At 38.8% G+C, this 23,338-nt stretch overlaps 1 protein-coding gene across 16 annotated transcripts; it reads left to right on the top strand.

The window, feature by feature from the left end:
* The first annotated feature begins 101 nt into the window (after positions 1-101).
* Positions 102-20,150, top strand: TMPO (thymopoietin). 16 transcript variants are annotated; one of them, XM_060279715.2, is made up of 9 exons: positions 102-586; positions 7,734-7,860; positions 8,957-9,115; positions 10,276-10,376; positions 12,993-13,112; positions 13,214-13,333; positions 13,952-14,065; positions 17,296-17,390; positions 18,680-20,150. In XM_060279715.2, the coding sequence occupies exons 1-9, from the start codon at positions 317-319 to the stop codon at positions 18,975-18,977; spliced, it is 1,404 nt and encodes a 467-aa protein (XP_060135698.1). In that variant the 5' UTR covers positions 102-316; the 3' UTR covers positions 18,978-20,150. The 16 variants fall into 16 exon arrangements, with proteins under 16 accessions (XP_060135698.1, XP_034982781.1, XP_034982782.1 ...); XM_035126890.3 differs by having other exon boundaries at positions 13,955-14,065; XM_035126891.3 differs by having other exon boundaries at positions 13,214-13,309.
* Positions 20,151-23,338: the final 3,188 nt, after the last annotated feature.

A 23,338-nucleotide genomic window follows, 5' to 3' on the forward strand; every position in this document is an offset into this window, starting at 1 on the left:
CGACTCCTAAAGGGAACCCGCGCGCGGCTCCTCTCCGCCGCGCAGCCAATCACAGGGCAGCTCTGCGATTGCGCCGACCAATGCCGGCGCGCTTTATTGGCGGGCGAGCGAGGGGGGACGTTCGCGCTGTGCGGGAGTTGGGTGCGTTAAAACGCTGGGCAAGGCTGTTCGCCCCTCTCTTTCCATCCCGCCCCTCCTCTTCCTCCTCTCCTTCCTCCCTCCCACCACCCTCCTCCTCCTCCTTCCCCTCTTTGTTGGCGGTTCCTTCTCTCTCGCTGTCTCCTGGGAGGGCGGCGACAAGAGCCCGAGCCTGGCGATGCCCGAGTTCCTGGCGGACCCGTCGGTGCTCACCAAGGAGAAGCTGAAGAGCGAGCTGATCGCCAACAATGTGAGCCTGCCGGGCGGCGAGCAGCGCAAGGACGTGTATGTGCAGCTCTACCTCCAGCACCTCACTTCGAGGAACGCGCAGGGAGCCCAGGCGCAGCCCGATTTCTCCAGCGAAGAGGAGCAGGAGCCCAGCCCGGTCGTCGCCAGGAACAGAATCGGCGGAGATGGTGGCGCCGCCGCGACCGTCGCCGTGGGCCGGGTAAGCCGCGCCGCCCTCCTCCCCCCCCCGGTGGCCGTTATCAGGCGCCAGAGCAGATTACGAGCCCGGAAAGCGGCCTCCGAGCGCTGAGGGGGCGGCGGAGTTTTCCCGCTTTCTTTGGCAGGGGGCGGCGCCATGTTTCCTCACCGGCGGGCGGGGCGCGCGCGCGAGAGAGAGATGGTGCCTGCGCGTGGATAGAAACTGCTTTGGTGGAAGCAGGCAGGCAGGAAGTCTGCTGGGGGAAGGGGGCGCCTGGTAAGCTGAAAAGTGCCGCTCCAACCTCTAGTGGCAAAACGCGACCGGAATGGCCAAAAATGGGCCCTCTGCCCTGGGCCGTCCTCTGATTCCCCCCTCGCCCCAAAAGCTGTCACCTGCTGCCCTCCTGTGGCGCCGCAGACGGCTCTTTCTATAAGGAGGGTTGCGAAGAGCTCTCCTAAAAGGAATTTGAACTTAGCAGGCGCCCTGCCAGGCGCAAGAAGGGTTTCACTTCTGCATAACTTGTCGCTGGCAAGGCACGTGGTGGGCCTTGGCTCCGCGCCCTGTGCTGCACACTACACCAGGCCCCTTCTTCTCCCCGTGAAAAATCCGAGCTAGGCCCCTCGCGACCCACGTTATCATCCTGAGCACTTTCGCGTCAAGAGTACGTTTCCTTGAGCGCACGAACCTACTTCCATGTTGCACTGGGCATGAATGTGAGGTTCGGGACAGTAAAAGTGGTTGCCTTTGTAAAATCCCTTTTAAGCTTGTTTATTTAAAGCTGTTCTGCACTTTTATGGCTGAACTTCTTTGACTGTTTTTTGCTCCTTCTGCGTAATCGATCAAAGGTATTCGCGCTTCCAAGTAATCGTCCCCTGCCTCTTTAAAAACAGTCTTCTAAAAGGCAAATTAATGAACGTGGCCATAAAATAGCGTGTTGCAAGATTCTGCATCTTGTCATGACTTGAAAGTTTTCAAGCAGGGATTCAGTTTCAAATAACAGGTGTTTGGTGTCAAAGAGTAGTGACTTTTGGAGCACTGAACAGCTAAGTTTTAAGAGCTGTGCAGATAAGGAAATATTAGGTGACCAAACTTCTTTTGAAGCACCTCAGAGACTTGACCTGATGATATTTAAAGGGCACATAAATGTTGATCCTACTCCCTTCATGTAGTGAAGGTTGAGCTGTCCTCTGAAACCTACAAGAAAGAGCAAAGGAAAGGGTAGCTAGAAATTGTAGAAAATAAAATTATGGATTTTAGCAACTTCCATCTGTATTTTTGTTTAAAATCCCCCACTCTTAATTATCCTTTGGAATGATGCCTCATGGATTTTGCTTTTAGGGCAATCCTGTGTAGCAATTTCAGCAACGAAAATATTGGCAAACCCAATTTAAAGTTGCAAGTGCACCTCCAGAAAAGGAATATTAATCAGAAAGTTTGGGACAACCACTCCAAATTGCTTGATGTGGTGTTTGTGCCCGTGGAGCATTTGTTTCTGAGACACTGAACCATTTACTGTACAGTCATACCTCGGTTTAAGTACGCCTCGGTTTGAGTATTTTCAGTTTAAGTACTCCGCAGACCTGTCTGGAACGGATTAATCCACTTTCCATTACTTTCAATGGGAAAGTTCGCTTCAAGGTTAAGTACGCTTCAGGTTAAGTACAGACTTCCAGAACCAATTACACTCATACTTCGGATTAAATACGCTTCAGGTTGAGTACTTTGCGGACCCGTCTGGAACGGATTGATCCACTTTCCATTACTTTCAATAGGAAAGTTTGCTTCAGTTTAAGTACGCTTCAGGTTAAGTACAGACTTCCAGAACCAATTGTGTTTGTAAACCGAGGTACCACTGTATCTGGAAATGTCCTTTGTTTCTGTGGATGGCTACAGTATATACTGTAACAAACATTCAAATTTTTTTTTGCAATACTGTACTAGAAACAAAGTAACTCTTGTACAGTTTTCAGAGGAAAAAGTTCCAAATCTAAACATACAGTGGAACCTTGGTTTACGAACACCTCGGTTTACGAATTTTCAGTTTACGAACGCCGCGGACCCATCTGGAACGGATTAATCCACTTTCCATTACTTTCAATGGGAAAGTTCGCTTCAGTTTATGAACGCTTCAGTTTAAGTACTCTGTGGACCGTCTGGAACAGATTAATCCACTTTCCATTACATTCAATGGGAAAGTTCGCTTCAGTTTATGAACAGACTTCCAGAACCAATTGTGTTCATAAACCGAGGTACCACTGTATTTTATTTACGTAGGTAACCTGCTTTTCATTCAAATCAATCCAAGAGCAGGCACATAAAAATATGTGCTTCATAATACAGGTAAAACAATCTGAAAAATTAAATCACAACGACAGTAAATCATATTTACATACTCACCTAGGTAAATGTTCCACTGAAATCAGTGGGGTTTATTAATATACAGCCGTACCTCGGAAGGCAAATGCCTTGCTAGTTGAACGTTTTGGCTTCTGAACCCAGAAGTGAGTGTTGTGGCTTGCAAACATATTTTGGAACCCAAACGTCCGACGCGGGCTCCGATTGGCTGCAGGAGCTGCAGCCAGTTGGAAGCCACGTCTTGGTTTCTGAACGTTTTGGAAGTCGAACGGACTTCCGGAACAGGTTCCTTTCGACTTCTGAGGTACGACTATATAAATGTATGGGATTGCACTACACAGAAAATTTGCTTTGCAGTTGCTAATCTGAAGGAGTGACTTTCACAATAGGCCTATCAGTGACTTACAGTATTTAAAATCATGAATATTCTATCCAGATAATGCTTAGAGGAAATATGCAGTTCATTTCTGTTAAAGGGATCTGGGTTCTCCACAGTATAAAATAAACAACAAATAATACTTTTTATTTGAAAGTCTGCTTTGCACGAGACCTTAGGTCAGTCAGTTAATTAAGAAGAGAGTATTGGATGTGAATCAGCAAGACCTTGTATTTAAAAGGGTAGCTGACCTTGCCTTGGCTAAGTTTCAATGGTAAACCAGTTGAGTTTTTCCACCATTCACTTATCCAAGGCTATTAAATGTACAATTCATTAAATATATTTTCAAAAGAGTAATTAGGGCTTTCTCAAATTTTTAATTGGAAAATGTTCTGCTGCACTGAAATGATGGACTTGGTGATTTATTTTATTTATTTACTAAATGTAAATAAAAATGTGTTTCAATATTGGATAAATTTTCCAATAGCCCAAAGTAATGAAACTCAATAATTGATTGAGGGTGGGGAAGAAACATCACAACTTGGTAGCATACATTTCCCTCATATTGTTTGGATTTAAAGAAAAATGTAGATGTACTCAAAATTAATGTATAATTATGAAAGTTTAGTTAATAAAATAAGTTAGTCTTTAATGTGCCATGAGGCTTTGTTTTGTTACAATGTGATGCAGCTTCCTTGGGTTAATAAATGTTAAATTGACTTGAGCTGAGGTGTAGAAGATAGGTTCAATTAATTATGTGTACCATGAAATGTGAACAGTACAAAATCAGTATTAAACTAGGGTTTTGTTTTTCCAGTCATGAGGGGCAAATTTGTGATGCGGTGATGAATTGAGGAAGATAAATAATTGAGAACTCTTCTTCCCATTCCACCAGCACAACGGAGACTTGTTCATGGAACTAGCTGCATAGATTCCTTATCCTCTGCAGACTAACCCAATACAGTGGTAACTCGGGTTAAAAACGCTTCAGGTTACATACGCTTCAGGTTACAGACTCCACTAACCCAGAAATAGTACATCGGGTTAAGAACTTTGCTTCAGGATGAGAACAGATAATGTGCTGCGGCGGCACAGCAGCAGCGGGAGGACTCATTAGCTAAAGTGGTGTCTCAGGTTAAGAACAGTTTCAGGTTAAGAAACCTCCGGAACGAATTAAGTTCTTAACCCGAGGTACCCCTGTAGTGCAATTGCCCTGTCGTAGGAGTTGCCAGTGTGGTGCTCTTCAGATGCTGTTGGATTACAATTTTCTTTATCCCTGATCATTTACCAGTGCTGGCTAGGGCTGATGGGAAGTGTAGTCCGGTAACACCCAGATAATACTATTTTAGCAACCTTTCCCTATTACAGTCATACCTCGGTTTACAGCAGCCTCGGTTTACAACTACCTCGGTTTACAAACACCGCGGACCCATCTGGAACGGATTAATTCACTTTCCATTACTTTCAATGGGAAAGTTCGCTTCAGGTTAAGTACACTTCAGTTTAAGTACAGACTTCCAGAACCAATTACACTCATACTTTGGATTAAGTACGCTTCAGGTTGAGTACTCCACGGACCCGCCTGGAACGGATTAATTCACTTTCCATTACTTTCAATGGGAAAGTTCGCTTCAGGTTAAGTACGCTTCAGTTTAAGTACTCCAACTCCACGGACCGTGAGAAGCAGCTATTATCTGTTCTCTTTGCTGTATGGGAGAGTTAAAGGAGAGTTGGAGTGAAAGAATACACATATTTACACTTTTCTAGGATGACATAAGTTGTTGAAGCCTGTGTCATTCATAGTTGTTAGAGGTCTGGAGAGTGAGTTAATTAGGATAAGTGAACACTTTTCCTCCATGCCACTCTTGTTAAATAGTCTGTAGCAGTTCATATCATTCTAGACTATGTGGAAGGAATTAGGGGATGCATACCCCTTAATGTAGTCATTCTCTGACTCTTAATTCTTCCTCCCCCAGGATATGAAATAATATTCTAGAAGAGAACTTAGGGTATAAGCTATTTTGGGGTTGATCTTGTTCATTCCACTGCTTTTTCCTGACTCAACTGCCTTCAACAGTGGACAGAAGTGACTACACTCAGTCCTCATTGGGCTTTTTTAGATGACTTTTAAAAATATTTAACAATTTTTTTGTCTGCATACTTGAATTTCTCTTGAATATATAGAATATATACTTCTTTGCCTAAAGCAATTTTGATGTTAATATGTTCCAGCTAACATATAGTTAACATTATTATACTATATGTAATAGAGCCAAGGAGAAATATGGAGTATACAAATGGAGTATATATGTAACAGTATTCTACTTAATTTCAACCCCTTTAGCAGGATAGTGAAACAAAAATGACTAATTGATAAGAACCTTTGCTGGTATTTGTGGGTAGCCAACCTGGTAGAAGTTCACTTTTATGTTAGCCAGTTGGTTGTTGTCTAAGTCATGCTGAAGCAGCTTAAAGGCCAACCTACCTTTCAAACAGATATTTATGTAGTCCACATGCATATTGGTTTCCACATGATAAATTGTCATCTGGCTGGCAACTCATCTTCTGTTATTTCTCTGGAAGTCTTGTAATCACCCCGCCTTTAAACTGTTTTGTATTTTTCTCCACTGGGTTACCTGTTCAGTCCTTCTCTATATGCAGCTTTTCCCATTTGGTACTGCAAGAGATGTTCTACTGGGGAAAGTAAAAGTATGTTCTGCTGACTTTGATGCCTTTTACTGGCTATGTATGCAACTGCTAGAAGTTCTATCCTCTGCTTGAAATTATTTCAAAGAATCATGGAATTGTAAAGTTGCAAGGGATGATGAGGGTCATCTAGTCCAGGCTCCTGCAATAAAGCTAAATATTTAGTTGTGGCTCCAGATATTGTTTGACTCTGAATTCCCACCCTATCCAGATGAGCAGTGATCAGGGCGGGTAGATGTTGTAGTAGTTGAACAACATCTGGAGGACCACCGGTTCCCCATCCCTGTGATAAAGCAATGGTTATTTTCTTTTCAGAAATTGTCATAAAAAGCAGAAGGGTCTTGCATACCAAATACTGAGTTAGGAGTTTAAAGTACTTCGGTATCATCTTACTTATCTTGATTGGTTCTTAAGCTTTTTTGCTTAACTTAATGTGTGCCAAGGCTGTAGCTTAATTTCATTTTACAAAAGAGGCCCAATTTTGTCCTCCTATCCTTCAGGTCTTCTAAATCCCTAGCACAAATTTGTTTGAGATGCAGTCATAGATTACAGGGATAAATGTTAAAGTTTAAATGGTTAAACAATTTTGTGTGTATAAAATACTTGTGCCAAAATGTGTGCCATCAGTAGCACTTGGGACATAGCTGATTCTGTTGCAGTAGAAAGACTTGACTTTTGGCTGGGTCTTTCTGGCTGTGATTTTTATTATTGGAGAACACTTCTGTTTCTAATTTCTTACACGTGGTGTGTAAAGTCTGTTACAGGAATGATTGGAAGAATTTCCTGGAAAGCATACTTTTATACTTGTCCCATGTTGCTACTTTATATATATTTTCCCTTTATAAGATTGTGAAATCTGTTCATCTCAATGGGCCAAATATATTGATTATCAGATTTCTGTAACATTTACTAACAATACTTGTTCTCTGTTTGTGGGTTGCCATGGATCCACAAGGAGGCTATGCTAATTACTTGAGGCTGTTCCAGAATATAGGAATGCATTTGCAGAAATGTGCTTCAATTTTCTTCCCTAGGCTATTTTGTAAGGAAGATTTTATGGCATTCCATATGTGAATCGTTAAATAGACTATGTGATAGTGAAAAGTTAGAAACAGGTGGGTTTTTTTAATCCAATACTGTGCAACAGGACTCCTGTTTTTTCTCCTGCTCTGCACACTCTAAAATCTGCTGCAGGGGGTCCCCCAGCCTTCTAGAGAGAGCTATGTACTGTATTGGTATTGTGTTATTTTTATAGAGACAAAAAACCCAAACATATCCAAAGTTATGCTGTTCCCCAGAAGGTCTTTAGAGTACCATAATTGGGAAAGACAATAAATAGGGTTTTGATTTGTTGCACACAGTTCATGCTTTGGTGACAGTGCAGAAATGTTGGAGTAACATAGGTCAAAAGGAAGCGACATAGCCTGATTTTAAAAAAGCAAAACTCCATCAATGCCTGGGAATTGTTAGCTGGTGGGGCAAACTGTTCTCAGTAATGGAAAGGGCATGAAGAAGGTGGTAGCATATTTTTTCACAACTTTAATAGGATTAACTATATAAGGAAGTTGCCTTATTTTCCATTCAGCTCCAAAATATCAGTACACAGGAACACTTAAGATGGAATCTGGATTGCTCTGGTGGTAGTGCTCCTCAAGCTTATGTTACTCTGTATTTACACACTTAATAACCTAGTTCTACAATGCAGTTAACACTTTGACTATCTCTTCCCAGAAGGCAACAAAGAAAACTGACAAACCAAGGCCAGAAGAGCAGGATGATATAGATGTAACAGATCTCAGTAATGAAGAGCTCAAAGATCAGCTTCTGAGATATGGTGTGAATCCAGGTCCTATTGTGGGTAAGCTAATACTCTGTAGTATCTTATTAAAAGTGTTTTTTTAAATCAAAATAATCGCTTGGTGGTGTTCATTTCATCAACATTAGTAATTGCCCAGCCCCTCCAGGCTGGCAGAAATAGCATTTCCTTTGGTCAGTGCTACAATGTCTGCCATTAACTTGGATGCTTGCAGCGTGCACAAGTCCATAATACTTGTCCATACACTCAGTAAACAAGAATTTAGCACCTCAAATCATTTTGCATAATTCTGATTAGCAGGATACAAGCAGAAACTGTTATTGAGTCATATAAACCTGTGGCCCTGCAAACATTGATAGTTTCCAACTCCCATCAGCCCCAGCCAATATGGCAAGTGATCATGGGTGATGGGAATTCTGGTTCAGCAATATCTGGGCCACCCTTCCCTGGTATAAATAAAGACTCTCCACATGGAAAATGAGAAGGTTTGCATAAAGGTGGTGCAACCATGAAATTACTGTTGCAGATAGCAATTTAGAATTTGAAAAACTGCTACTAGTACTTCGTTGGATGTTCCTAAGCTGTTATCTCACTGACTGTTTGGATAGAACATGACAGGCTTAAGATGCATTTATGGGCTTTGTGCGGCCTTACCCCTCCTCCAGATTTGAACCTTTGTTGATGTTACACTTTGTATATATGAACAAATAATACTTCTATAATCTGGCTTAATTTTGAGGGTTTTCCATTTTGTCTTGTGATTGTTTTGGCTATCCTCAAAGGTTCCTACATTTTGCCACCTTGATTCATATAAAGGTTCCCCAGGTTTATTAGTTCATTTTACATTGGCACCCTTTTTTCTTATTTTACACACACACACACATATATAAAACTTACTACAGTATCTTCTCCTGTTAGTTTAAGCCTGATCTTTCCTTTACTGCTGTGGGATTTCTTAACTGAAAACTGTTGAAATACATAAGCTTCAAAATGCTGCTTAGAAGCTTGCAGTGCACAGTCTGTTACTCTTGGTGATTCACTGAACAAAGTGGGGAAAATGGAGTTTCTTGTCAACTCATATATAGGAACTAGAATGTTTTGTCTATTCTGAGATATCTAATTTCCTGTTCTTCTGTAGCTACTACAAGGAAGCTTTATGAGAAGAAATTACTGAAGCTGAAAGAGCAGGGCCAAGAGCCAAGTTCTTTCATACCTGCACCAATTGTTTCTTCATCTGCAGAGAACAACAAACAAAATGGAAATAATGACTCGGATCAATACAGTGACAATGAAGAAGGTAGAAATAAATTTTAAAAAATATGAATAGCTGACAAGGAGGATGTTAAGATAATAGTTTACAGTAGGGGGCCGGTCCACTGTCCCTCAGACCTTCTGGGGGGCAGGACTATATTTTGAAAAAAATGAATTCCTATGCCCCACAAACAACCCAGAGATGCATTTTAAATAAAAGGACACATTCTACTCATGTAAAAACATGCTGATTCCCGGACCGTCCGTGGGCCGGATTTAGAAGGTGATTGGGCTGGATCTGGCCCCCAGGCCTTAAATTGCCTACCCATGATATATACTGAAGATGAAATAAAATTTATACTTTATTTGAGCTAATAACTCATCAGCTGCTTAGTGTCAGGTCTTACCCATTCAGAAGAAATCAGAGCATGTTGTTTGGAGAAGTCTTTTATTTCCGGCAGCTGCATTGGCATTGATATTCCTGTTTTACTTTTATTTCAATACCGCCTCCTGCACAACTTCTTTACACCATGTTTGAAGCATACTATAAAAACCATAAAAATATTAAGCAAATAGTATAATATATTTGATAACAGAAGATAAAACTATAGAAGCTGTACTGGTCCCTAAAACCAGTTTTAAAATGTAAAATATTATATCTTAGTACGGTAGTGGTTTTTTTCTTTTCCTTTTAAGAAGTTAAATGTATTGCTTGGAATTTCAAGTCTTACTTGAAATACTTTTGAGAATGTTTGCAAATACCGTATATTCCGGCGTATAAGACGCCTGGGCGTATAAGACGACCCCCAACCTTTCCAGTTAAAATATAGAGTCTGAGATATACTCACCTTATAAGAAATACGACCCAGCATATAAGACGACCCCCGACTTTTGAGAAGATTTTCCTGGGTTAAAAAGTAGTCTTATACGCAGGAATATACTGTATTTAAAATTCCAAGGAGGAAGCCAAATGGGGAACAAGGGGGTTGTGTTAGAGGAGCTCAGATTGCTGGTGTTGGCAACTCTGGATATTCTTAAGTTCAGGGGCTTGTTGTTTGAAAAATATAATTTGAAACAGCTGGTGAAATTGTCAGCAGCTGTGATCACATGTTAACCTTTAGCATAATTTGTAGTGTTTGGAAAATATTTCTGTAAATTGCCATTTTTACCTGCAAAATAATAATAATAGATGGCATTTATTCACAGATCCAAAAACAGAATTCAGACTTGAGAAGCGAGAACCACTGAAGGGCAAGACAAAGACTTCAGTTACAGTTAGACAAAGAAAAATTGCTGAACATAATCAGGTACCATTAGAGCAGTTTCTTACCTGTTTTATACCATTCTCATATAAAAATGAGGGTGTCCTTAGAAATTTGACTTACATCTTGTATACACTGATTAACTGTTGCTTATTTTTAAGGGGCTATAGGCAATTCATTAGTCATTCTGGCCACACGACCCGGAAAAACTGTCTGCAGACAAATGTTGGCTCCCTCGGCCAGTAAAGCGAGATGAGTGCCGCAACCCCAGAGTCGTTCGTGACTTGACTTAACTGTCAGGGGTCCTTTACCTTTACTTTTATAGGCAATTCAATACTGTATAGCAGTGGAAATTCATTTTTCCTGACTGCAGCAAAATGATAAAAGCCTTATATTATGCTAAATAGAATTAAGTTTCTTGTTTCTTGGCACATTTTTGAAAGGTGGGAATTGGAAAATAATTGGAAGTGTGGCAGTCTGTAATCTTTCAGGAAAACACCTTTGTTAGGAGGGGGGGTGTTTTGGGAGCCCCCCAAATATTATCTAAATGTGCTCTCCCAGCCTTTTCTTTTCATCCTGATTTGCTGCTTTTGGCAACCAGCTTCATGACTATTTTTGTTTTGAAAATTGTTCCTTTTCCTAATAGTAACATCATACAGCCATAGAGGGTAAACAAATGGCCTTCAGAGGAGGGGCAAACTAGCTTTGCTATGGAGCAAGAAATGGTTGCATGACAGCATCACTGTTACTAGGAAGAGGGGCTGTTTTATATGAAAAGGGAGGGCGAAAGTAGCAGCCAACCAAGCCACAAATCAGCCCCTAAAAGATAAAGTGATGAGATGGATCAGAGCTTTCTGAACATAATGGAATGGTTACACATTCTCTGTCAGTCCTGGCAGCAGGGAGGGATCACTGAAACAGCTTATCCTTCACCATCAAAAAGGAGTGGTGCATTCTGGTTCAGCATTGCCAATTTGTATTGAGTGTCTTGTGAGATGCATATACAGGGTGGGTCCTTTAAAAGAGGCCCCATGGATACAGAGTACACATATTCCACGGGGCCTCTTTTAAAATACTCTGTATAGTCAGCTAACTACCAACATTGGTCTGTGGTGTTTCTTTCATAAGTTGGCAATGTATATTTCTAGCAGGAGCCAGTTCTTTCACCAGATTTCTTAACAGAAAGACCTGCAGATGACTGGTTTTGAATATTTCTGATCTAGCATGTAGGAATACTTTGGGCAAGTTCGCAGGATTCTATGGTATGTGGCAGAAAAAAGCCCCCCCCCCCAAAAAAAAGTGGTGCTGAAGGCGCCTAATGGCTACTTTTTGGATTTTGACAAATCATTTCAGAAACTATTTTTTCATTACACTAGTAATCTAGGTATTTGAAAAATTGTGGCAAGCTTATCTGAGTAAGCCCCATTAAACTTGATGGGGACTTATTTCTGAGCTGATACCTAGAGTTGCACTCTCTATTGTGAATTGTATGAGGCCTGGAATGTTCATACATCTTAAGAACACTTAAGGAATAGATCAATGTGAAACTAGAACTAGCCTTTTTCTTTTAATTAAAAAATACTGCTACCAATCAAATATTATAAAAATGAGCCTGCTAAGTAGAATAACCTAAAACTAAACTGGATGGCATATTTCTGATTTTTTTTTATTTTCATGAAAAACATACAAATGCATTTACAAATATACAGAAAAACCCAAGGATCATGGGAATAAATATTTTTCAGTGATCAAAGAAAAAAGAACTTGGTATGTTTTGAAGCTTGTCATTCAAGGAATTATGAACAATGCTTATTTCTGTATAAATCAGTTTTATAATAAGCCCAACCTGACCTCTGATGGCATTAAAGCCATATTGCCAGGTTTATGAGACAATTCACAAGAATGGAATAGAATCGATTGCTTCCAGTTGCAAGCTATAGCTGTTTTGGCTTCCATTAATTAAATTCAACCACATTTCTCAAGTATTTATATATTTACCGTATATTCCGGCGTATAAGACGCCTGGGCGTATAAGACGACCCCCAACCTTTCCAGTTAAAATATAGAGTCTGAGATATACTCACCTTATAAGAAATACGACCCAGCATATAAGACGACCCCCGACTTTTGAGAAGATTTTCCTGGGTTAAAAAGTAGTCTTATACGCAGGAATATACTGTAAGTAGGAGAAAAAAGACTTCCTTCTAGTTTCTTGCATTTCTTCCTTCATTGTCAATGTTGGGATCAAAATGTATTATTTCTGTGGGTGGTCACCTAGCCCTGTGCTTTTTTCAAGAGAAAATACTCCATTTCTGTAATTACGTTTCCATCGTTGGTTGTGAGCCTTATTTCCAGGTAAGTGTGGATAGGTACCCAGCCTTAGTCAAAAGATACTATGGCCATATGATCACACACTGAACCTGCGGTCACAGATAAAGGAGCTGGAGTCCCATAACACATAGAGTTCACCCCATGTTGGCTATCCCTAATAATTATTTCCATTTTCTGTGATATTTTAAAGAGTAAAGTAGGATAGAACCCATGTGTGGTGCCTAAATGTTTCTCTATAACTTGTTACAAGTACTAGGGCACTCAGTAGTGGTCATCTGGTGAAAATATAAAGCACCCATATGCTTGCTAACATGTCTGATGCTTAAATAGAACTATTCTCAGGATGGAGTTACTGAGACATTCTGGAGAAGTGGATCTTCAAAAAGTGGACTTCTGCAGGCAGTTTCTAGGGAGTCTGCAAGAGTATCAAGAAGAACACCAAGAAAAAGGGTGATGCAAGGCTAATTTGAAATCTAGACTTTTATTTTCCTCCTCAGGGCCCTAGTGACAATTGTACACTTATTTTATGTTTTTGTTTTTTAAACAAACAGGTTGAAACTACAGTACCGCTACCTGTACATGATGCAGTAATATCAAAGAGTACTCCTATAGCTGATACTGTAGTGGCTTCAAGCAACGAGACCCTAGTAAATATATTGAATTTGCAAGAGGTGGTATTCTATAATCTTCCTCCTCCTGGAAAAACACTTTCTGCTTGGAAAAAGGGGGAATGGGGGCTCCTTTTAAAAAGGCATTCTTTCAAAAAGAAATGTGCTGTTGCTCCTAAGTCTGATGCAAAGTAAACGAGTAAAATCAGAAGGAGCAATATTGAATTACATTTTTCTGGCTGGTATCCAACTACATCTGTCTTTCAGCAGAATGAACACTGTTTACGGAATGGATTCCCTCTCCCCTGCATGTCTTCATGTGGCCCCAGATCTGCTCCAGAGGGTTGGGGGACCCTCCAGAGCAGATTGGGGGAGGCACATGGGGCAGAAGGGTGGAGCGCAGGAAAGGGGTACCCATTGTGCAAATCTGTTCACATGATGTTGGATATAATCTTCTGAAAGCTGCTCTTCCTTTTGCTTAAGTACATGGGGGTGATGCCTGTAGATAATAGATTAACTGTTTTCCTTACAATTTATCTATCTGTAATGCACTAATTTTCTTTTAAAAAACTGCAATCAATTTCTGAGGGCTGGCTTCTCATATGTAAGGCTACCTGGTTGGTTAAGATTTTTATTGCTGTTTCTTTTGTTAATTAAGAGTCTGAACAAATTGAATTTCAGCAGGTTGTCAATAGGGTGCCTGGAAATTTCAAGCATGCAGATCCTATACTGTCAATCAGTGACTTCTCAGAGTTGCCCAGAAGAACACCAAAGAAACCATTGATGTCAGCTGAAGTAAATGAATTAAACATAGATTGTTGAATAGAAAGGGGGGGAGGGTGCACTTGCATACTGTATATGCATTTGGCTTTTTACTTAGAAATGTCATGCTAACTTTATTCTGAACTATTTTCTCACTTCAGCTTACAGTGTATTCCTGAGTGATGTTTTGTATATTTGGAGCAAACAGGAATTTAGGGATACCTAAGAACTTAAGATTTCATCACATAACTCTTACTATATCAAATGTGAAATTTTAAACAAAATTCATACCTATAACCAAGAATAGATATAAAATAATTATTTTTCTCCTCATCCCCATTGTGTAGCTTTTTATTTCTTTTAAAAGCTTCTTATGTGCCAATTATTACCTTACTAATAAATAGGAGAATTTGAAATCTCACTACAAATATATGCTCGCTGTTTTTAGAATAGTATTATTCTGTACTGACAGCGTTTTTCACCAAGAGGAAATGGGAAATAAACATAAAATTACTTATATTCAATAGCCATACAATTCACTTAGATGAAAAATGACAAGAACTCGGGCCAAAACGGATAGTTTCAAAAAGGATAATTTCAAAAAGTCTTCACAAAGTTTTATTAAGGATAAATTCCAGTAAACATCAACATCAGGACAAGGCCCTGTTTCGATTATTCTTCATCAGCTGGAATGTAGAAGTTAACATAAATCTTAGAATAGTTCTCCTTGTAATGAAAAATCATTCAACTCTCTCGACATAAAGTTTTAACAAATAAAAAGGACAGAGACTATATACAAATAAACATTACCGATATATCTGTGAGTGACCAACCTAACATCAAACTTAGAATCTGCTTTCTAAATAAGGATTTAAATTGCTTATAACGTACAACAAGCTTGTCATACTTAAATAATAGATCCTCTTACAAAATATAACAATCCTTATTACAGGAATGCTTGTAGTTTTCTACAAACAGAGTTATAATACTTATAATAAACGAAGGTAGCTTACCTAGGTTTCTCAGGTCTAAGTGTACCATGTATGTTTGCCTTGCTAACTCAAATTGTTTGCAGCACTTAAATGATAGAGGAAACGAGGTTACAACAGAATTAAAGAGACAGTATTACATTTGGGCGTACTAAAAGTGTTAAGACAATTTAAAGGCATATGGACATAACTAGGTTCAATGTTGTTATATTGATGATCTTTTCATGATTCTGGAAGACCGCCACTTGGCCGGGGACTTTGTACAATGGATTAACACCCGAGACCCTCATATTCATTTGTCAAGCAACATTCACGATGTACAAGTCAACTTCTTAGACACCACAGTATTTCGAGACAACCATCAACTCCTCAAAGTACGTGTCTTTCACAAACCTACAGACCGCAACTCCATGCTTCATGCATCCTCTTTCCATCCACCTCATTTACTTAAGAACCTTCCGTACGGCCAATATTTACGACTAAAAAGAAACTTCATTACACCAAGACTTTGACTTCTCTGCAAGGAAGATGACTGCTTCCCTCGTCCAACGTGGATACTCACAGAAAAGACTAAGTGAAGCATTAAGAAGAACGGAAAAGATAAATAGGCAAGATTTATTCAAATCACGTCCAGACAAGATGAACAATAGTCGCATCACTTCCACTTTACAGTACACATCTCGCACACCGGAGATTAAAGCCATTATCTACAAACACTGGCATTTACTGTCCAACATTCCTGGGTGCCAAAAACCTCCTCTTTTCGGACTTAAAAAACCACAATCGTTCAAAGATCTTTTGGTGAAATCAGATATACTCCCAAAAACCACATTGAGAGAAGATTTTCCCTTAGGTCACTTCAAATGTGGAAGATGCAATGTATGTAAATATTCCTTACAGGTAAAGGAGTTCTCTGACCAACACTCCAAGTTTAAGTTCACCATCAAACATTTTAGCAACTGTAACACAAAAAACTGCATATATGCATGGATCTGCCCTTGCCAAAAAATGTACATTGGAAAATGCTCTAGGCCCATCAAACTTAGAATAAGCGAGCACCGCTCCAGAATCCGAAATCACATTTTGGAGGCGCCACTAGTTGAACATTATACTCAATACAAACATACCGAGGATGACTTTTCATTCTTTGTAATCTGGACATTGCCACAAACCCGCTTCCAACGAATGAACATTGACAGACTCCTTCTCCAACAGGAGTCCAAATTTATTCATCTTTTTAACACTTTACATCCAGGGGGCTTGAATAATAGTCTAGACTTTACTTCATTCCTATAATCGACTCTGTACTTTGTAACAACATTGAACCTAGTTATGTCCATATGCCTTTAAATTGTCTTAACACTTTTAGTACGCCCAAATGTAATACTGTCTCTTTAATTCTGTTGTAACCTCGTTTCCTCTATCATTTAAGTGCTGCAAACAATTTGAGTTAGCAAGGCAAACATACATGGTACACTTAGACCTGAGAAACCTAGGTAAGCTACCTTCGTTTATTATAAGTATTATAACTCTGTTTGTAGAAAACTACAAGCATTCCTGTAATAAGGATTGTTATATTTTGTAAGAGGATCTATTATTTAAGTATGACAAGCTTGTTGTACGTTATAAGCAATTTAAATCCTTATTTAGAAAGCAGATTCTAAGTTTGATGTTAGGTTGGTCACTCACAGATATATCGGTAATGTTTATTTGTATATAGTCTCTGTCCTTTTTATTTGTTAAAACTTTATGTCGAGAGAGTTGAATGATTTTTCATTACAAGGAGAACTATTCTAAGATTTATGTTAACTTCTACATTCCAGCTGATGAAGAATAATCGAAACAGGGCCTTGTCCTGATGTTGATGTTTACTGGAATTTATCCTTAATAAAACTTTGTGAAGACTTTTTGATATTATCCGTTTTGGCCCGAGTTCTTGTCATTTTTCGTTTAATACAATTCAGTTAGGACAGAAGTGCTGACAGTGCCTTTTAAGTCTTCCTTTATCAAGGTAGCCTTTATTACATAACACTATACTTCATGTTGAAAGAACAAAAGGATGGTACTGAAGATCCCTGGATACAAAAATAGCCAAACAGACCAAAATAACCAAACTGTCATCAACAGCTAAACTCCATGCAAGAATCTTCTTAAAGTTTACTCTGCTTACCAAATTCTTTTACAAATCACACAGTGATTTTTTCTTTTTTCTTTCTCTGGTGCAGCTTTCTTGTGCATTTTTTTTAAATTCTCCCTTTGTCTAACCTTTTACAGGTCATGGAGAAAACATCTACAGAGGAAAGAAGAGCAGACAGGGATATTCTTAAAGAAATGTTCCATTATGAGGCATCAACACCTACAGGAATTAGGTATTTATAGGTGTAATTATTGTTTCAAGCATGCAGCGACTGCCTTTTAAGGCTTTGTTAGCACAACTCAGCGCATTTGCCTCTGTTATAATTAACATTTCTAAGAATCCAGTCTTAAAAGGAGTGTTTTTTCTAATATTAAAAATATGTTTTCCAGTTCTTCCATGCTTATCAGTAGCAACTAGAAAGCTCCAGATCTTTCAAAGCTGTATATCATTTAAATTGATGTTTTTAGAAGCAAATCATATGTTAAGGTACAGTACTTGTCACTTCCAGAACCACAGACTATTTGTTCTAGGATTTGGCTTATTGTTTGAGATATCCAGATCAAAAGCCATCCTAGGAATAGTCTTTAATTCAGTTGGTAGTATAACCTGCTAAAGTACAGTAAATATACTGAACTTACTGCATCTAAAGCAACATATGATTTGCACCATACTGCTAAATCACAGAAAATATTTGCAACAGGACTAGGAGGGCAGCTTTAGTAATAGGTGCACAGTACAGTTAGTTGTGTTTCACAGAGCTTTCCACCTTGTCTCCCAAGCAGCTATTATACCCTTAACTTTGTGGAAGATTAAGATCCTCTGTCTCATTATATTCCTTAGGTATAAAAATGGTAGAACTCCTATGAAGTCACTATATTACTCAACATAGTTCCTGACAAATGTATGTCATAAATTTTAATTCCCAAGGATGGAACTATCTGATTTACACAGCCAAGTTGGGGACAACACATTGCTCACGTTTACCCAGCTTCCCTTGGTCTTCTGCTTAGTGTTATGAATCTGGGCAAGTTACTGTTGTGTAGGTTTTCTTGCACAGTAACTTGACCTAAAGTTGTCTGCTTTAGAAATTGCAGGTCTATAAAAATCATGTACTTGAAACAAGGAATATTAAATGCTGAGAACACTTCTTGTCTGTCTCAAAAGAATGCCTTTTTATTGGGTGCCATGCATGCTCTGAAGATGGACAGGGGGTGAAAGGGGACAGATATTCTATTTTTTCTCCAATGCCAGCTTGTCAAAAATATGGTATTCAAAGAACAGGTATCTTAACAAACAATATAAATTTGATGGATATAACATTTAGTATCCGTTATGAAGCTTATTCATTTCCCTTATCATAATCCATAGTTTTGGTGAGGCAAAACACATGTTTGTCTTCCCTAGAGAGCTGTAAAACTTCAGAGCATTAAATGCCTACCTCATCCCCTCCCAAATGCCTTTTAAAAATGAGGTCTGTGTTAGCCTTAAATAAACATATAATTACTTCTCATTAATTAACAGTGCTACCTGCCGCAGACCAATCAAGGGAGCTGCTGGTCGACCTATAGAGTTCAGTGACTTCCGGCTGGAGGAAACCTATTCATCAAAATATATCCCCAAATATGTTGCCACAGCAGATCTCAACCCAGAGAAACCAACAATTAAAAAACGTTCCATTCCTATGTGGATAAAAATCCTGCTCTTTGTTCTTATCTCAGTCTTCTTACTTTTGGTCTATCAGTCTATGGAAACCAACCAAGGAAATCCATTCTCCAAATTTCTTAGTAGTAATGGTAACCTGGAGGAAAAGACAAATTGAGTGTTTGTATGGCACACACAACTTGGTCTCCTATTTAACTGTAGAGATGTCTTCATCCTTCATCTATTTCAGCGACTGCATACAAATAATAGCGGCATCAGAAAAGTGAAATAAACAAGACAGTATAAGTGGACATCACTAACTTTTTTCAGTATTAGGAGATCACTTTGTGCCATTATTAATATTTTTAGATCTCTCTGGAATTTCTTGTAGGATTTATTTTTTTAATGTGGATATCATTACATTCATTTGAGATTGTATATTTGTTTTTGCAAGCTCAAGGGCAAAAGTGATAGTAAAATGTGAAGATGTGTTTTAATGTTTTTATTTCATATTAAAAAGATAATGTACTGAAAATTTCTCTACATTGCCTATTGTTTTTAGGGGTGGGAAGTGCTAAGATAATAAAGGGAAATGCATTTTGGATGCATTTTGTTGAAACTGTGCAGCTAAGTTTAGTCTATTGTAGTTTCCAGCATTTTTTCTGTAGAATACTGTAACATTTTAATAAATAAATGTAAACCTGTTGTATACATTTCTGTATCTGTCCTAGTTTTAATTGTAGTAACTCCAATTAACCCTATTCTCTATTTTTAATAATAGTTCTCTACTTTAGTGCTTAATGTCATATCACTGATCAAATTGGCAATAGGTGTCCTTAGAGCAAAACATATTTATTAGTAAAATTGTGTGAAAGAAAATTTACATTAAATAAACTGAACTACTTTTTTACTGAATAAATACAATGTTAAATCATTAACTGCAGATTTAAAATTCCAGTCTTATTACAAAAGGGTTATGCTCTCAAGCAAAAACCTCTATTTTTATGTAGCTAAAATGACTTCTATGTGTAGATTTCTCTTTTTTTTCCAACTTAGAATTTTGATTGAACCATCATGGATGTTCATATTCCAAAACATTTCATACTTACATTAAAAAGGCATTGTTATGTTACGTATTATGCATCAACCAAGGTTAAAAGTTCTGCTGATGAATGCTACAATTTTAGTCTGCCATAATTTGTTCTCAGATGCATTTACCAATCAAGTAACTTCAATTAATTTCAAGTGTGGGTTATTACAAATATAATGTGAATGTATCAATTTGCAGCACTTATGGGATCTTGATATTACTGCATATTCTATACAAAATGCAATAAACTTATTTTTAACATTCTAGTCTCATCAAAAATTGGTATTAATGCAATCAAACATTAACCTTAACTTTTGATGTAAAATTATCTTACTACCTCACCTTACTTGATGCTATAGAGAGGCACATCTATGGAGCAATCCATTGATTCCAATAGAAGGGGAAATTAGTATACTGACTCTATGGTTGTGTTCCCTCCTTCCACCTTTCCAAGGGCATGCTCATTAGACCAAATACAGCTCATTTTTGCTCTCTTCACCTTTTCTCTGACATCTCTGGAGAGGCATATGAGGGCTGCCTGCCTATGGAAAGGTAACTCTAGCATCCCCTTGCTTCTGGACCATAGAAGTACACTCTTAGGCATACTTATTAGTTCTAATGTTTTGAAGGGCTTTAGCGTACCTAACTCTGATCAGGCTGCAAGGCTACAGTTAAGAGCACAGGTAGGCTGCTTGCATCTCAGTGACCCGTAAGTTATAAGTAGCCTAACTGCGCAATACTGTATTCTAAATTAGTTATGAACTAGTGTGCTTATTACGGACATTTTTTCCTTAATTAAATTGTAATGGTTCATAGGGAAATGTGGAACATGTCAATGACAACAAGTGTTATTTCTATATTTTACATGAAAAAGATTCCAGATACTTGGCATTTCTAGTTAGAGATAGAAGAAATTGAGCCTCAAGTGACAGTGATAGATCCAGAAGTGTCCCTAAGTTACGTACCCACTCCTTCAGGGGTAGTATAGCCCCGTCAAAAGCAGGCACCATTGATACAGGCAACCAAAGCCGTTTCCAGGCCTAAACATAAATTGAAATGGGTCTAGAAAATTGGTTTCATCCAAGAAAACCTGGATCTAGCCCTTAACCATGTGCTCAGGATCTTGCCTTCCTATATCCTATGCCCAACACTTGAACCATTACCTCTGTTTAGGTAGTCCATGTGACTATTTTGGCATCTTTCTCATGATGCTACTAACCTCTCTGCTTTGCAAAGGAAACTGCATTAAAGTCATTAAAAAAACCCATAGGTTATACTGGAGTAGAATCTATTTCAGGCAGGCTCTCGGAGATAGCAGCTTGCCAACAGATATACTGGGTAGCAGCTTGCCAACAGATATACTGGGTAGATCATATCTAGTTATATCCTCAATTTCTCTTATTTCAGTTGTCCAAAATATATTTGGGCAAGAGTAAAAATATGCTGCATATCACCATTCATTGTTTTGTATCTTCAACATAGGTTATCTCCTATATATGTGGTTTAATACATACCAGTGAAAAATGAATTCATAACAATCTTTATGGTTTGATGCAAATGCCATAAGCACCACAATGCTTATGGTTTGATGCAAAACATATTGCCCAAGATCCTTTATTTGAAATGATGTGCTACTTGTTACGTCAATATTAATGATAATATATTGTTTATTTAATAATCTGTGTTGGGTCTTTAAATGTTAAAAGATTTAGATTCTACAAGTTCTGAAATAGTACCATGTTTACCAACTGAATTGTTGGCAGTGTTTTGTAATTGCAAGTACTGAAAAGTGTTGGTTGGGTCTGGAGCATTTTTTAAAAATGTACAGTAATGTGGCACAATAGTGGCACTAGATGGCACTTTAAAGTGTTTTTGCATGCCAGCTCCTAAGGCAACCTTATGCTTGCCAGTGCTTTTTTTCTAAAAAAAAAAAGGTTTAGGAGTACTTTCATCTTCCTACTCATATTGAAATACTGTCCCTCAATAAGGCCAAACTTAGATTCTTCAAATGTTTAGGGGTATGCGTACCCCCAGAAAAAAGCACTATAACAAAGGTAGTTTTGACATGACATTCTGTCTGACAGCTTCAGGATATATTAGTCCTTTTCGTCATATTACTTGTTGCACAACAATCTTATGTAACTTGGGCAAAGTATTAAAAGACAAGTATTAATATTGATAAGTATATATGTTTGTCAATGCCTCTTCTTAGGGGTCTTTAGATGACTATGACTGGGCTTGCTATTTGATATTTACAAGCATGGAACTGCAATTGACATGTAAGGATAGTCTATTTTAAACCTAAAGATATGAATTACATGCTGGCCTATCAGTTATTCACAGTGCCAATAAATGTTACTGCATTCCAGCATGACAGGAAGAGAGTTCAGATCATTACATCTCAAGAGGGGCTTGTTCTCCACAGCAGTGCAGCATTGGAGTCCAAGGCATCCTGCAAGCCATCTCTGTGCTACTAAGCCAGCCTGCCAAGATGGTTCTGGATTTCACAGCCGCTCACGGAGTTCTTCTCTTGCAACCTCTAGATTTCAAAAGGACACATTTTTCTTGTGTGACATCACACCTCCTGTAACCTTCCCCTCCCCACTCTATTCACCCAGAGGGCAGGCAGAGGGTCAGTGACTGGGCATTGTCTGGCATTTACACCATGATGGTCTTTCTCCCCAGGTCATTTCCTAACATCTGACATCTTTCCTTCCTTATTTCAAATATCTAAATTCTACCATTTATTAATTTCTAACATTCCCTAACTAGCAGTTGTGGGTTCCCTTGCCCCTCAGAACTGTTACCCCAGATTTGCAACAATATATCCATGCTGTAGGTGAAGGGTTGTAGCAGACAGATGGTGGATGAGTTCCAAGGACTCGCCTCTGAATACGGTACTACACTATCAGGATTTCTGACCCCTCAAATACTCTCCCCCTGAAATAGCCTTTTGTAGTCCATTGCTTTCCAAAGCTTTTGTCAGAAACACTCTTGCCCATTAAGCACAACTTGAAGATTTCCTTTTTATTTTTTCTAAATCAAGTTACAATTTAAACCACCCAATTCATACCCACAATCTGGTTGCAAAGTACTGCACTCTTGTGGATCAAGCTCTGGTCCACATTTAAGAGCCTTACCAGACCTTACTAAGATAGTAATTGTTGTGCCTGAGAACAGAAATTACTGCAAAACGTCGTTTTTTTGTTAGTCGACTGATCAACGCGCCGTCCTTTTCGAGCAACAGGAGTATTGCGGTGTGCGTGCAGCTTTTCTAAAAATTTATTTTTTAAAATATTTTTGGTGGTATTAAAAGCCAAACGATATAGGAAATGCACTGAAACGCTCTAGAAACAAGCAATGCAAACTCCAATGAGCAGATCTCAGTACGTGGAAGTTTCCACAAAATTTCCACCACGCACGAACTGGACGCCGCGCTGCCAACTAGG

Source organism: Zootoca vivipara, chromosome 9 (assembly GCF_965207765.1).
Source record: "Zootoca vivipara chromosome 9, rZooViv2.hap1.1, whole genome shotgun sequence".
Taxonomy (NCBI): Eukaryota; Metazoa; Chordata; class Lepidosauria; order Squamata; family Lacertidae; genus Zootoca; species Zootoca vivipara.